We start from the raw sequence: 17,932 nt of genomic DNA on the forward strand, positions 1-17,932 counted from the left end.
CGGGTTCGAATCCCAGTCACACTAAACATGCTCGCCCTTTCAGCCGTGGGGGTATTCTAATGTGACAATCGATCCCACTATTCGTTGGTAAAAGAGTAGCCCAAGAGTTGGCGGTGGGTGGTGATGACTAGGTGCCTTCCCTCTAGTCTTACACTGCTAAATTAGGGATGGCTAGCGAAGATAGCCCTTGTGTAGCTTTGTGTGAAATTCAAAAACAAACAAAATCCACGCTGAGGTCTTCTTTTCAGGTCTCCCCAAAAGACTCCATACTTCACTGGTGTTAAAAGGGCACAAATTGTAGGGTTGGAATTTTTATTCAACTGTTCCAGTCTTGTTTCTCAAGTGGGACAATTGTTTGGTTTATGGTGAGGCTTTTATCGGGTCTTAAATTTGGAACACTTTAAAACAGAGACCAAAACATGGTAGACTCAAGTAGAGGAAGTCCAGCAGATATTTCAATGATACAACAGATAAAATACTTTTTTATATTATAGAAACAGTAGTCAGAACTCGAACCCGGCATGGCCAAGTGTGTTAAAGCGTTCGACTCGTAATCCGAGGGTCGTGGGTTCGAATCCTGGTCGCACCAAACATGCTCGCCCTTTCAGCCGTGGGGGTGTTATAATGTAACGGTCAATCCCACTATTCGTTGGTAAAAGAGTAGCCCAAGAGTTGGCGGTGGGTGGTGATGACTAGCTACCTTCCCTCTAGTCTTACACTGCTAAATTAGGGACGGCTAGCATTTTAGCCCTCGAGTAGCTTTGTGCGAAATTCAAAACAAACAGAACTCAAATGAAATAAATTTTCTAACACACTGAAATAACGGGAACTCACAATGCAGTTGTTTGTTAGTTACTATAAACTATTATACAATGTTTGCAACTACAACTGTGACATCTCCACGAACATTCTCACGTCTTTGTAACACATCGAACATAAAACGTGTACATGAACACTGCTGCAATCGAAGTCTGCAACATTCTCAGGTGGTACGCGATGACTCAAGTGTAAAATTAAACATGCACTTTCATATAGTGGAATTCTTCATGAAAACTGCATCGCACCTAAAAGATTTATTCTTTCGAGTTCCACGTAAACGCGTGACAACCAAGGGCAAAACTTATCAAAAACTGTAAACACAAAGGAAATCAGTATTTCATTCCCTGTTACACAATTACATAACAAATAACTACAGTGCATGACTGAAATAAAACAGCATGTAAAAAAAAATAACTCGTACATGACTGATTACATGTAATTACGAAGTTCAGTTCTACAGCAACGCCTTACAAAACAACTACATTATTACTATGTGTATGGATAATGACTGAACGTAACTAAGATGTTTAATAAATACAAACGTAACAAAATTGCAACTACAGAGTTATTTCACAACCTTTTGCATTTGTGATACATAAATATACCACATGCTTCTCTCTTTACATTGTAATAGTATTTATTCTTGATTGTTTTTCTATATGTGTACGTTTCACAATGACCCCCGCTAGTACAGCGGTAAGTCTCCGGATTTACAACGCTAAAAGCAGGGGTTCGATTCCCCTCGGTGGGCTAAGCAGATGGCCCGATGTGGCTTTGCTATAAGACAAACACACACACACACACACGTTTCACAATACACGTGATCAACACTATCTGTAACTGATCCTGTTTCAGCTGCCTTCGTAACTTTGTTATTCTATATGAGATAAAACCCGTTCTGCCTGGGAGTTATTTCTATAATACTTTCACGTTGGGCAAGAATGTAGACAGCAGTGTCCTTCAGTGGTATCTCGAAGTTATGTTTTCATCTATAGTATAATAATATAATAATTATGACCAATCACGAAGCGGCGCTTGTCGCTCTGGGTGAATACGACGGTTCTTGTGAAATATGTAACGTTGAATTTAATCATATTGGTATACAATCTTGAAGAGTAAATGTTGTGAAGGCAGATTCATTTAAAAAAAAAATTCTGTGTTTACATATTCATTTAAACATTAGATTTATAAATGCTGTGAATTTGTGTTTACATATTCATTTAAACATTAGATTTATAAATACTGTGAATTTGTGCATTCTTTTGTGTATCCAATCTCTTTCTTGTTACCCTGCTGGCCAATCGTATCATTCTTAATTAGTTGGACTTTATACATGAAACGAAATACTTTTCAGGATGGAAGATATGGAAGGATGGCTAATATTATTCCTTCAGAAACAATGTAAACGATATAGTTAGGATGACATTTGTATCATTCCTACATAATATTACAGGCACACAGTGTAGTGGAATGTTAACAGACATAATTAGGTTAAACTGAATTCAACTCTGATTGGATAGTTATATGTATTGTTATACTTTAATTCGTGTCTGTACTGTTACGTAGGAATGATACAAATACCATCCTTACTATATTGTTTACATTGTTTTTGAAGGTTTGATATTAATCATCTTTATATATTTAATTCATTTTTTTGGAACTGTTCTCTTTAATTATTTTATAATACAGTGTTTCAATACAGTTTCAAACTGCAGTATCTTTATCTATTGTTATTGTTCCCTTCAGATAAACCCTTTACGAAGCACCGTATAACTGTAAGAAAGCTAACTTTAAGGGGTAATTACAAGATCGTTTTCACTAGAATTATGATTCTTTAAATTAAAATTAGTTATAAACAACACTTATAAAAACAGATACCCAGTTTGAAATTACGCCACCTCAGTGAAGTCGACTGACACCATTGTTCTGGTTTTTGAGTTATTATGTAATAAGAGACAGAAGAACAAGAAATTCAAACTTATGACTATGATATTTACAAACATTACCAGAACTTGTGACTCAGTTATTACATGGATATTGTTATAAAAAGAAACAATGTACATTATTGTAAAGTTATGATGACCTATTGAGAAGATACTTAAAATACTATTTTGATTAACAATCCAAGCCATCTCTAAATATACAGTGCTGCCACCTGACTGATACCAACTCTTAAAATATTATTCAAACACTAAGTAACATCAATACGAGATAAATGGAAAAGTGTGCGTTATGGCATTGAACAGACAAAAACAGTTCTATTAAGAAATCCCATTAAAGGGGAAGTTGTGTGATGTTTAAATATATCAGTTAACAAATTCCTTCTGCAATTTTCTCTAAAGGAAGTACATACAAATAGAACAGTACAAATAACATATATCAGATATGTCCTATCGCTTCAGTAGAAAAACACCCCCAAAGCATCATACTATCTCCCCCATGCTTCGTGGAAGGTGATCTACATTTAGATAAGTATATTTCAATGTTCTTCCCCGGAACATAAAACGTACATTTTGAACCAAATATTTCAAACATGGATTCATCCGTCCATGACACCCTTTTCCAATCATCAAGATAAAACTAAATACAGTGTATATGCTAAAACAAAGTGAACTTCAGAAACCTCTGTTGGAAGCACACACTAAAACATAGCAAACTACAGCTGAAACACTGTAAAACATACAAACTAGATCTGAAACACAGGAAATACACTGGTAACACATTAAGTGTTTCCAACCTAGGAGCATGCGTGAGAAGATAAATTATTGTAATTCTTAAACGTAGATAATGCACGTTTTACTGATGGCACCTCATGAATTGCACTGTATGCCTCACTGATGTTGGTTTTTCAAAATCATTCCCCTATATGAGTGAACGAAGACATAGTCCATTATTCCATTGGGTATTTTAAGTCCTTCATCAAGCCCATCTGGCAACTGGACTACACTTGTCCTACCAATGAATAACCAGAGTTTCCATAAAAATCCGGTATCGTGAACTTGTAGGCTTATCTGTTTGAACTTGTGGTACACTACAACCGATAACGGTATACAGGATTTTCTATTTTGCACGTGTACGAGTAACATTATCACATCGTTTAATAACAACTCACGGAAGTGTTCACATGTTACAGACACACACACAAAGTGTAAAACCGGATTACACTTGATATTTGGCGTCAGGGGCACTCTGCGTATAGGTATGGTTTCGTGTGGGTGGGTCAAGTCCAACAGGAAAGAGGGGAGGAAGTGTGTAAAAGGTTTGATAATCTCTGTACTTGTTTGGTTTGAATTTCGCGCAAAGCTACACGAGGGTTATTTGTGTTAGCTGTCCCTAATTTAGCTGTGTAAAACTAGAGGGAAGGCAGCTAGTCATAAACACCCATCGCCAACTGTTGGGTCACTCTTTTACTAACAAATAGTGGGATTAATCGTTAAATTATAACGACCCCACGGCTGAAAGGGCAAGCATGTTTGATGTGACAGGGATTCGAACCCACAACCCTCAGATTATAAGTCGAGCGCTCTAATTACTTGGCCATGCCGGGCTTATCCTGCTGAGAACCGGGTTTGGAAACCCGTGAAGGACAGAGCACAGATATCCCTTTATGTAGCTTTGTGCTTGGCCTGGTGGGTGCAGGCGTGCAACTCGTAATCTGAGGGACGCGGGTTTGCATCCTCGTTGCATCAAACATGCTTGCCTTTTCAGCCATGGGGACGTTATAATGTTACGGTCAATCCCACTATTTGTTGGTAAAAGAGTAGCCCAAGAGTTGGCGGTGGGTGGTGATGACTAATTGCTTTCCTTCTAGTCTTATACTGCTAAATTAGAGACGTCTAGCGCAGATATCCCTCGAGTAGATTTGCGCGTAATTAAAAACAAACAAAAAAACAACAACAACAACAATTCCCTATATCTATCAGCCAGTTTAAGTTTTAACAAATCCCGCTAAGAGGAAATTTGTCTCCTTTACGCTCCATTACCGACACCCAAGTTAATTTTCTCTATCACCCTCTGACTAATTACTTTTAGGGTTCGCTTTACGTAAAAAACTAAGTGATTTCACATCATATTTGGTTATCTCATCACGTTGTATGTTGTAACACGCAACGCTTCGCGTTACTCGATAATATAACGTAGTATGTGGACCCCACAGGCAGCGAACGGTATAAAGTCGGTGATATTTAGACACCAAAATCCAGGGACGAACGCAGGAGTTTAAGTTTGGCCGCTATTGGGGGTGGGGCACGTTAAACCACCTGCTACATTTGGACGTACTTCATTTGCATATGTTGGTTGGTTGTTTTTTTGGCGTTTTATAGGGCAAAGCAACTGGACTGTCTGCACCCGAAAACATGGGAAACACCAGTATTACACTGAACCAAATGAACGACTCGGTATGCATCATCACTGGGGCACCAGCAGTCTTTTTCAATAAAATATGTTGACATTTAACAACATTGTGATGTATCATCCAAACGGAATCGTAATTACTCAACTTTCAAACGTGACTTGTTAAACAAATACCACCCCTGACTGTAACAGGACTATTTTAATAACCCGGAAATAAGGCGATAACAATTATCATATTTTAAACCGTTCTTTAAGGATTGACCGCTTTTTGTTTTTAACTCACATAACACACACACAGCATTTAACACGTTCATCTAATTTGTTTTTTCGGTAGGCCTAACTATTTGAATTTCTTGTGGTTTTCGAGGTTATTTATTGAAGTACACAGGAATGAACTTCTAACATACGAATTCAGTAGAACTCAATAACTTCTAAAACAGGCCAACAACCCTGTACAATAAGGCCTTCAAAAAAGCTATCCGTATTTCTCTTACATGTTAATTACAGCACTGGTGTTACAGCAGCCCAGCGCGTAGTTACAATAAAAATGAGATTGGCTAAACCTCTCAAAACCTGGTACAGCCGTGAGTAAACGAGATCTACTACACTTCTTGTGAAGTAATATTTTGTTATATATATATATATATATACACACTGCTGGACAAAATTTTAAGGCCAATGAACATAAAGAAAAGATATGCATTATGCGTTGTTAAACTTAACCACCAATTTGAGTAGAGCTTCGACAGATGAAAATAAGAAAAGGGAAAATAAAAAAAAAAACTTTTTTAGCATTTTATAGGGAAAATGTGAACACAATGAAATTAGTCTAAATACTAGCTGGTCAAAATTTTAAGACCATACTGAAATGAAGCATTGATCGGTAAACACGTAACGAAATTTAGTCATTTGTGTTCAAGCATTAGCGTTGTCAACATCTTCCACTGACATCTCCTGTGTTACATTGGGTAAAAACATGGCAAAGGTTAAAAAGTTGACAGAGTTTGAACATGGCAGAATTGTCGAGCTGTAAAAGCAAGATCTCTCTCAAAGTAAGATTGGGTATAGTAAAACTACTGTTGAAAATTTCTTGAAAGACCCTGAGGGATACGGAACGAGAATTTCAAGTGGTCGGCCCAAGAAAATTTCGTCGGCGTTGAGCAGAAGGATTCGACAGGTTGTCCGACAAGACACCAGCCGATCGTTTAACCAGATTAAGGCCCTTACGGATGCAGAATGCAGCTCAAGAACAATAAGACGGTATCTACGTGAGAAAGGCTTTAAAAACAGTAAAAGTCTTCAAAGACCACGCCTCCTTCCACGCTACGAAACAGTTCGGTTAAACTTTGCTGAGAAGCACCAAACATGGGACGTAGAAAAGTGGAAGAAAGATTTGTTCTCTAATGAGAAAAAAATTAACCTGGATGATTCAAATGGCTTCCTACGTTACTGGCACGATAAGCGAACTGAACCCCATTGAAAATGTTTGGGGGTGGATGGCAAGGGAAGTCTATAGAAATGGACGTCAATTCCAAACAGTGCATCATCTTCGTGAAGCCATCTTCATCACTTGGAATGACATTCCAGCCAGCCTTCTGCAAACGCTTATATCGACCATGCCAAAGCAAATGTTTGCAGTTATTTGCAATGACGGCCGTGCAACTCACTACTGAGACCTCTTGTTGGGCATTCCATACGCTGTTTAGGGCTTGGTTTTGGTATGGTCTTAAACTTTTGACCAGCTAGTATTTAAGCTAATTTCATAGTGTTCACATTTTCCCTATTATGTGCTAAAAAAAGTTTTTTTTTATTTTCTCTTTTCTTATTTTCATCTTTCGAAGCTCTACTCAAATAAGTGGTTGAGTCTAACAACGCAAAATGCATATTTTTTCTTTATGTTCATTGGCCTTAATATTTTGGCCAGCAGTGTATATACGAATACGTTCTTCTCACGAGTGTGTGAATTTCAATAAAAAACGAATGAAACAGAGGCCTAATCTATTCTATGATTTGCTACCTACAGTGTAACAGACGAGTTTCACCGAATTCACGGTTCGCCAATGACACTAAGAAACTTGCTTGTTTGTTTTAACGGAAGTAGCGAATAAACGTTGAAAAAACAACAACTTTTATTTCGTATTTTCTCATTGAAATTCGTGTTTAGTGAAGAAGAGAAGTTACATATATATAAATAAGCAACCAGTTAAGCACCTCAACAAATAATGCATGATTGTGACACTATCCAAATAAAATGTTACAGATTACGAAATGTGAGTACCTGACTATACACATAAATTACACAATATGTTCTGCAATATTTGATCGAGTCAAAATCTGTATGTGTAATTCCACTCTTATACGAAGTAACGTCCACCCTCCTGACTTGTGCAATTTATAAAAAAATGAGTTAGCACCCATTACTTTTAAGTACCCGACGAAACAGAGAGATTCAACATATTCAACCTTCAACTTTCCAAGGTACTTTGACACCATTAGTTTTGAAAATCTGGAAATATGTTACAAGGTCTGTCTTACTGGGTCTGAGAGTATGTTAATAATTCCTGACTTCGAAAGTTTCACGGACATTAAGACTATTAAAATGTTAAATATCAGTGTACTTTAATACTTGTTCACTTTGAAATTTAATACAACTTAAAGTATAAGGCCTAAAAATTATCACTTGTTAATTTATCGGGCGTACGGCCTAAGAATAAGTTAACGCCTCTTAACTTATAGGAATGAATTACTACCACCAAATTCTAGGCTTTATTGTAGGAACTAATTTCTGAAGAGGATGAATAACGTATTAAAGCTTCTCACCCCGAGGAAAGCAAGCTTTAATACTTCCGCATTTCCAGGTTCCTCGAAAATAGCACGACTTGTGCCAACATATCAAACCCATGGTTTGTTTTGAATTTCGCGCAAAGCTACACGAGGGCTATCTACGCTAGTCGTCCCTAATTTAGCAGTGTAATATTAGAAGGAAGGCAGTTAGTCATCACCACCCACCGCCAACTCTTGGGCTACTCTTTTACCAACGAATAGTGGTATTGGCCATCACTTTATAACGGCCCCACGGTTGAAAGGGCGAGCATGTTTAGCGTAAGGAGGATTCGAACCCACGACCCTCGGATTACGAGTCGCACGCCTTAACACGCTTGGCCATACTGAGCCTGAGGTGGTGGACAGCAATTTTCGAGCCTCATTATAAGTAATGTTTTGAATCGTTTTCAAACGCTGCATCTCTTTTTCTTCCAACCATTTATGGCAAAAACGAAAGTAGGACGGGTGAGAGCCATTGCAATTGATGCAATGAGGGTCAGTTTCACACTTGTAGGCATCATGGTCCTTGCCACTGCACGAGCACATGTCAAGGAACCACAACATGACGTCTTCGAGTGACCGAACCGCTGACACTGGAAACATCTGGGAGGGTTTGGAATGTATGGCCATACTCTGCAATTAAGATAACCTGCCTTAATGGTGGCAGGCGGACGTGGTGACGCAAATGTCAGAATGAGGACATTGGTTGGCACCATAATTCCATCTTTGTGAGTGGAGACACGCCTCACTGCAGTAACTCCTTGGGTGGAGAAACATATGCTTATGCAGGTTCGAAAATACATCGTATGAAAATGCGTAAAAAGTAGGCTTCTGATGAACAACAAAGTCACTTTTAGTATACCTGTAAAAAGAAACGATAAGTTGGACACTTCTCTGCACGTTGGTTACTAAATAACACACCATCAGTAACTGAAACTCAACTGATAGTTCAATACTTACGGTGAGGTTGTGGCAATAGGATATCACAGTTGTCATGGTTACAAGACAATACGATGTCCAAAGTTTAATTACTACTAAGCGACTGATTTCCCTTTTCACTATACAACTATGTATGTTGGTTAATAAGTAGTTTTAATCCTATGTTTTGGTTACTCACCTGCCGCCATCTTCAGGAAATTGCTGAGAAGGACCGCACCTGTGGTTGTATTGTTTCATTACAAGTTACATCAACTAAGTTTGTTTGTTTGTTCGCATTTCGCGCAAAACTACACGAGGGCTATCTGAACTAGCCGTCTCTAATTTAGCAGTGTAAGACTAGAGGGAAAGCTGTTGGTCATCACCACCTACCGCCAACTTCTTTTACCAACGAATAGTGGGATTGGCCGTCACATTATGACGCCCCCACAGCTGAAAGAGCGAGCATCTTTGGTGTGACGGGGATTCGAATCCGTGACACTCAAGATTACGAGTCAAGCGCCTTAACCAACTGGCCATGCCAGTCCCATCAACTAAGTATTTAAACGTTTTCAAGTGCTATGTCTGTGTTTGGTGACTTCTTTGGTTGGTTGGGTGAATGTGTTTACAGCTAAGTGGACGAAGAAGTAGTGTTAATGTTTGGTTCACATCCTATTATTTTAATATAATTCCAGTTTACTGCATGTCCTTCTCTAGCTATTATAGCCAGATCGATATAACACGTCAGGTTTTGTTGGTCCTTCGTGTTTGATCTATCGTAATCTACGTTCATAAGGAATTGTCTGAATATTGTGGCATGGTTTCTCTGTGTTGGTTTCTAATTAATAATTAGTTTAGCGTACAAGCTGTTAACCATGGCAACAAATTAATGGTTCGTTTTAGTCTCTAAATTTTGAACATATAGACTGAGAAGACAGATGGAAAACAGTACCCACCACAAATTCTTGTGTGACTGAACAATGAGATTTGACAGTCATTGTTATAGCACTACAAATGCACAAAGTGTTTGTCGGAAACAGGTCGCGAACCACGAACCCTTGGATTCACTGTATGAGCATACTAAGCAGTAGGCGACTTAATGATAGATATGAAGATTTTGTGTGTGTAGTAGCAGCTTAGAGTTACGCAAGATATCCAGTTCCACAATGGGCCATCTGTGCTCTGCCCACAGCGGATATCGAAACCCGATTTTTGCGTTATAAGGTTGTATAAAGATTCACTTCATACATGAGTATATATATATTTTTTTTTTGTGTGTGTACACATACACTCAGAACTAAATTTATGAGACGTGTGTCAGCCACACAATAAAACGAAGTTTGACACTTGTACGTTATTTCTTCCCGTGATCACTGCCTGTTAGACAACGGATGCTTCGACACGAATATCTCGTAAAGAAAAAGAAAGAAAACCCTTCAGATAACAACGTAACAATAAACAAAGTTATACTTGGGTCAATTTAACAAGTGTATGTGTGTAACTGTGCACCAATTTATCTGACTTTGTAGGAAGGTTTCCACCGCGAAGGAAGTGAAAACAGAGCACATCAAGATAAAACCGGTAAAATTTCGCAACACACGCAGACATGCAGCTAACAACGCCTTCCAAAGCGAAGTGTCGCAACCATTCCTTTCCTTCCAATCTACATTGCACAATCGTATAACTACTAAGGGGTGGTTTGTATATTTCCATTTATTACTGGTACATTTTTATAAAGCGATATTCTAATAAATTATTTTGTCACTAGAAACACTTTGGGTCAGTTACTAGTCACACAGAAAAGAAACACAAATAACTATAACTTTGTTATAGTTAAACGTATACTAAATTATTTTTATAATATGGATATTAAGTAATATTTCTCTTCCATAAAATTTTGCAATCGATATCACATCCACTTAGGAAGCCGAAACAATCATTAAAACACATACAAAAAGTAGAATCGCCTAAAATAGCTACATTAACATCTATACAAGATTAGTCTTAACGTTTCCAAAAACATTACCTACAGTCAACAGTTCGTCGTTAACGAATTGGATGCTTCTTGAAAGCCTATTTCTAATTCAGTCTTCAACATTGACAATGGTTCTGTGAAACATGTAACATGGATACATAAAACGATCCCACCTTACGTCAAGGAATAAACAGTATCACTATTTTCATTATGTTTGACGCTTCTGAACATGATTCACGTAATATGGACATTTTCACAATATTTGACGCTACTGAACACAGTTTACATGTGGTTGGTTTTATGAAATACTTCGTGTTACGGAAAACATGGATTGTTTGAAATCAGTTTCCTTTATTTTTAGATTTGCTCTTTCTGAAAGTTAACCCCAGAGAAATCTCATTATAAAAGTACAGGCATAATCCTTGGGACAGTATTGAATTGTCTGGTTGAAACAAAAAATGTTTTTACGTCACTGATGGAGTTTCCGAGTTATTTTTAATTAATTATACATATTTAACAGACTAAATTAACTTAGCCTTGTGGGCAATAATATAACTGGTTCTACTTTATTATTCTATATTATACAGCGGACCAACTGACTACTGAATACATAAATAAATATATGTATGTATTTTCATCTAAAGTAAAACTGAAAACATTGTCTATGACGTAGAAGCCTGACGTATTCCTTGATTGGCTATATTTCATTAGGCCTCTATATTATCGATATTTTCAGTTCTATCTTTGATGACAAGCAAAAACAAACCATATACTTAAAACTCATAAATTCAATAAACAGTTGAACAACTGAATAAGATGAAATAACAAATTAGGGTGGTTGGTTATATTATTATTATTCATAGGCCGAGTTTAATTTAGATTATTACACGATTAAATGAAAAAGGCTTAAAGTCCCCGTTAATAATACATATATCACCTTTATAACAGGCATGACTGTGTTTCTTTGATTTGCTAACCCAAGCTGTGTTGATGAGCCTTGAATAGCCGAAACTGCAATCCACAACTGAGGATCCGACCAATAATAAAAAAAACAAGTATTAGGCCTCTACGTCACAGGTGATATATTTTAACTTATATGGAAACAAGTCTATAACATTTATGTTTATATATTTATCTTATATGGCCTTCATCCTCTTTTTTCTAATCCTTTTGGTCTCTCGAATCTATGGCTGATTGTTGAGCTTGAGAGCTGATAATAAAAAGAGGTCTCGATCTTTGTGGTTAGCACAGTGCATATAGCTAATTGTGCAATGTTTCTTTCGATGCTTTTCATTACAGAAGCTTCGAACGTAATGTTTAGTTTGACGACAGTTGGAATACAATCAAAAGTTACGCACTGCCCACGTTAGACGCAGTGCAGCATCTAAAAATACGTTAACCCTAAAATTACTGACACCGTTTTTTATACAATAATTTACCAGTGGAACCCAGGTGTTGCACCATAGCAAGGCACTTAAAAAATAAGCACCGACTGTAAAGGACTTTTCAAAACATATTAGTCATATCACTTACTAAATGTGCAAACAGTTAATGTTTTCTACGTTCAGTTTTGAAATAAACAACGTATTCTTAAAAGCTAAAGGAAACAAATCTCATTCGTAATTTTAGGGTTAATAATACTAACCGCTTGTAAAATTCCGTTTATCAAATTAAATTCTCTATACATAATAGTTACACATATACGCATACATACAAGGAATAAGATATATTACTGTAGAATAAAAACATTAAACATTAAAAATATTTATATTACTGTTAATGTAAAATAAATATAAACACGAATACAAAAATGCTTAAACACCAGTTTAGTATCTTTAAGAATATTGATCAGTTTCTAAAATTAGGCTATCTCTCTAACAACACCTACTAACCAATGAAAAACTTACCTTTTTTATTAAATCCTAAAGCTATATATATGTTCCAAACTCCCTCTGCATGCTAAACTGTATAACATTTAATGTGTTTTTAAATACATTAATAACACATTCGCAGTAGTAAAGATTTCTTAAAATATTTTTATATTGTTTCACTTATAAACATTTTAACATGATTATATACTTTGTACGAAGGGAGAACAATATATAATTAGATTTTCATGTCAAAGAGTATGAACTGATAAGTGCTAAATGCTTCTGAAGTATTAACATTTATTCCACAATAAATGTATACAATAAAATACTTCATCATAGTGTTGAATACAATCAAACACAATTTTAGGCTTAACTTTGTTAGAGAAAAAGATGTCCGAATAGTTGAAACTTCTCTGTTTTTGGAGAAAGCTACAGGACGGCGTATATCCACTCTGATGAAACAAACGGTCATAACGTAAGAGTTCGAATTTACAGTAGAGATGTATACACATTTGTACCAAATTTAGAACAGATATGACAAAGGAAAGGGTTTTGGTTTGGTTTGAATTTCGCGTAAACAGTTAATACGAGATTACATCCAGGAACAATATACGAATTTGATGGAGAGAATTCCTGGGATGGATACAAAGACGATCCCGAAATAGAAGAATTATTTTATGGGTATAGGTCAATTTCTCTTAATTTGTCTTTACTTGAGAAAAGTGGAAAGAGGTGATCTCTTTCAAGTTGACTAGGTTAACGTGGGGGAGGGCGGATTGAGAAGGCTTGTGATTTCTTGGTGCTAATTTACTAAGACAACAGAAGATTAGACCAAGAGTTTAATAATTTGATAAATCAGCCAAAAATGTGTAAGAGAGCTTTTGTTTTCTAACAGGGTGATCAATTTGTTTGTTTATGGCAAAATACAAAGCTGCACTGTGACCTTCACAGGGATCGAATGCCAATACATAGCGTTATATTTTAAGCTTACTGGTGAGACACAGTGGAGGCTGGGTAGTTAGATCATAGAATTTACTGTACATGGCAGAATCGACGTCTTTTACAAAGCTCTGACAGTTTGACGTCATTCTGACCAGCTAAAACTTTCTGGTCTTGCTTCTCTCGTTACCTTTGCCCTCCCCTTCCCTTCTGAAGTTAGATGTCCATAAAAGGTTGGGTTTCAATGTTACTTTTATTTTTTGGGGGTGTGGATGTACGGTGATGACAGATTTGAATGATTTCTGTCGCTGCTACGTTACGGTATTTGGTAACAATCCAAGAAACTTAGTTAGCCAGTTTAAAAATACTTCTGATACTTAAAAGAAAAAAAGACTAAGGGAAGATAATTTACACAACGACTAAAAAGTGGCTGTGTGGAAATAATAAAAAAACTCCTAGAACTAAGAGACAAATATATTCACTTTTCTTCCCGGGTTTCCCATACTTAGTGTTAGTTTTTAACAAGCACCACATGGACACATATAAGAAGACATTAATGATCGAAAACATGAAGTTAGTTGTAGAGGTTACCATTAACTGTTATTTTCACGTAAATCATCTTAATAAAAATAAGGGTAATTTTTGAATTAACCTGAAGATGACCTAGAAAGGTCGAAACGTTGTTCTCTGCTTTATTATTAAAAGTATTAATACCCATACCAGCTGTTCTGAGTTACGTTTTTATTTCAGTTGAGGTCTACTTTATGTTACTTTATCTGCAAGGTCGCCGCTAGGTTTATATCAACCAACACTGATAACCACTTTGATTTACATCAGAATATACCAACCAGGAACGCTTAAAAAAATGAAATGTCATACGTCATAAAAAACAACAACAACAAAGGAATGTTTGTATTTAAACTATGTCATCATCGTAGTTTTACGATTGTAAAACGTAACTGGTTTTTCCTGTACACCTTGGTTCTAAAGTTAAATATGAATCTAGTTCACGGCAGATGCCACGCCCATCTTTAAAGTGAACGAATGAGAACCTATTGTATGTTTCGTACCAAGACTCAAGCACAACATTCATCATCACACTGCAGACGATCAACGCCTCCATAATAGGCAACTTGAGTACCCTGGCGAGTGAGCTGTAAAATACGTAGGTATTGTAACGTTTTAATGAACTACGTTGAAGAAACGTGAAATAATTTCAACACGGCTGGGTCGTCATGTCTGTGCACACTTTAAGTTTTATATTCACTATGACTAACACATTTAATATTTGCATACTGTCAAGCTTTGTAAGGTCAGTTTCATATTTAAGCTTAACTAAGCTCAAAGAAAATATTTTAGAAAACTCAAAGTAGGCAACCAAGAATTAAATATTGTTATGATTAAATTTTAACTAAATTTCTGTTTAGATGGCGCTATGATCAGAATTTTCCCTTTCTTTAATTTAGTTACAAACACGTCACTGTTTCATGTTGCGCAAATTCTCGCTAAAAGAAAACCTTGGAACTTGGAATAGTTAAGAATGTGCAAGTGTGTGTGTGTGTTTGTTTTATTATAGCAAACCCACATTGAAATATCTGCTGCGTCCACTGAGGGAAATTGAATCATGATTTCAGCGTTGTAAATCCGAAGATTTACGACTGTACTGACTGAACAGTTACGTAACAATTCTAGATCAAGTTTAAACAGCTTATCTGAGCCAGTACGCTGACTGAACAGTTACGTAACAATTCTAGATCCAGTTTAAACAGCTTCTCTGAGCCACTACACTGACTGAACAGTTACGTAACAATTCTAGATCCAGTTTAAACAGCTTCTCTGAGCCACTACACTAACTGAACAGTTACGTAACAATTCTAGATCCAGTTTAAACAGCTTTTCTCAGCCAGTACACTGATCAAAGTTGCATACATTAGATGATATCACCTATAGTTCCTGTAAAAACGACTTCTATGAACCCGTACGTCAATCGAACAGTTATGTAACATGTTGAATAGAAATTAAAGGTATGTAAGACGATACACAGTAACCTGCATACCATATTGGCTAACCATTTGCAACGCTACAAAACTGGTTTCCACTACGTTAATTTAAGAAATGTTTCAGAACATAGTTAACTAACTACAAACTAACATCAACTTTGTTTTTTACACCTCGCCTTGAAAGAGAACCTTAATAGTCAAATTTGAACAATTAGCAGCTTTTCATGATCAGTGAACCGAATGGTACGACTGAAAAATGTCAGCATACACCATTTGAAAATACAATGGGGTGGTGTTGAATTCTGCGCAAAATTACACAAAGACTATTTGCGCTAGCCATCCATAATTTAACAATGAAAGACTAGAAGGAGGGCAACTAGTAATCACCCCACATTCAATTCTGGGCTACTCTTTTACCAATGAATGAGGAGATTGACCGTCACTTATAATGCCCCTACGCCTGAAAGGATGAATATAATTCGATGAGACGGGGATAAAACACGTAATCCACAGATTGTGCGTCAAGCATCATAACCATCTATGGGGGGTGCGGGAGGCATTTGTAGTTATAGCAAAACTACAAAAGCTATTTGCCCTTGTCCCTAATTTTGAATTATTGAGCAGCGAAAGAGAAGACAGCCCGTCAGCAGCTTACCAAGGTTTTGAGTCATTCCTATAACGCAACTACAACACAAAGTGCGAGGAATACTTCGTGACATCACATACATTCCAACTCTTTCACATAATACCCAAAAGAACCAACAAATTGCAAAGAACATTTTTTAGTGTTTTTTTTTTTAAACTTGGGACATTTTTGGAGAACAATTTGTTTTTGAGGGAAAAAAAAATTTTTAAACTTACTTCATAAACACATTTCTTTACAAACACAATGGTTTACGTATCATCGTACTGAATACTGTCAAAATTCTCTTTAAAAACAACCACAAAAGCAACAAACCCAAAAGTCAAAAGCCTACAAATCCTCTCATCATGAATACGCACACAGTTTTAAACTTCCACATTTGACCGGCAGTTTATTTCTTAGAGAACTGGTCAGTTTATGAGCAACAGGTGAGCTGTGACTAAACGGAAACTGTTGGCCCGGCATGGCCAAGCGTGTTAAGGCGTGCGACTCGTAATCTGAGGGTCGCGGGTTCGCATCCCCGTCGCGCCAAACATGCTCGCCCTTTCAGCCGTCGGGGCGTTATAATGTAACGGTCAATCCCACTATTCGTTGGTAAAAGAGTAGCCCAAGAGCTGGCGGTGGGTGGTGATGACTAGCTGCTTTCCCTCTAGTCTTACGTCATTAGGGACGGCTAGCACAGATAGCCCTCGAGTAGCTTTGGACAAAAATTCAAACAAACAAACAAACAGACAGACACTGTTTTTCACTTGTTTTCAACCCCAACTTTATGACCAGTATCACTTTAACTATCGTTATGTACGTTTCATTTTATTTTTTATATGAAGATCTGATATATACCCAAAGTGTTCGTTTTAACGTTTGTGGAATGTTACGACTATTTTTGTTTAATAGTCAAATTTGAACAATTAGCAGCTTTTCATGCCCAGTGAACCGAATGGTACGACTGAAAAATACTCAGTCACGCTGAGTCACAGTTATGTTTTAACAAGAATACGATCTTGTGGGCTAACATTCTTAGAAACCACACACAACCCACAACAAGAATACGATCTTGTGGACTAACATTCTTAGAAACCACATACAACCCACAACAAGAATACGATCTTGTGGACTAACATTCTTAGAAACCACACACAACCCACAACAAGAATACGATCTTGTGGACTAACATTCTTAGAAACCACACACAACCCACAACAAGAATACGATCTTGTGGACTAACATTCTTAGAAACCACATACAACCCACAACAAGAATACGATCTTGTGGACTAACATTCTTAGAAACCACACACAACCCACAACAAGAATACGATCTTATGGGCTATCATTCTTAAAAAGCACACACAACCCACAACAAGAATACGATCTTATGGGCTATCATTCTTAGAAACCACATACAACCCATAACAAGAATACGATCTTGTGGACTAACATTCTTAGAAACCACATACAACCCACAACAAGAATACGATCTTGTGGACTAACATTCTTAGAAACCACACACAACCCACAACAAGAATACGATCTTGTGGACTAACATTCTTAGAAACCACATACAACCCACAACAAGAATACGATCTTGTGGACTA

At 36.9% G+C, this 17,932-nt stretch overlaps 1 protein-coding gene across 2 annotated transcripts in view; it reads right to left on the reverse strand.

Annotated features, from left to right (window-relative positions):
- LOC143246665 (endoplasmic reticulum-Golgi intermediate compartment protein 3-like) overlaps nucleotides 1–17,932 on the reverse strand; it is a 71,486-nt gene that overhangs the window by 20,354 nt on the left and 33,200 nt on the right. Inside the window, exon 11 of one of the 2 annotated variants that reach the window (XM_076493735.1) lies at nucleotides 11,823–11,909. The exons of the other annotated variant lie outside the window; for it this stretch is intronic. Coding sequence (XP_076349850.1) covers nucleotides 11,823–11,909 — 87 coding nt within the window. The remainder of the gene's footprint in view (nucleotides 1–11,822; nucleotides 11,910–17,932) is intronic. 2 annotated transcript variants of the gene reach the window in all.

The sequence above is a fragment of the Tachypleus tridentatus genome, chromosome 3 (genome assembly GCF_004210375.1).
Source record: "Tachypleus tridentatus isolate NWPU-2018 chromosome 3, ASM421037v1, whole genome shotgun sequence".
In the NCBI taxonomy this organism is placed as follows: domain Eukaryota; kingdom Metazoa; phylum Arthropoda; class Merostomata; order Xiphosura; family Limulidae; genus Tachypleus; species Tachypleus tridentatus.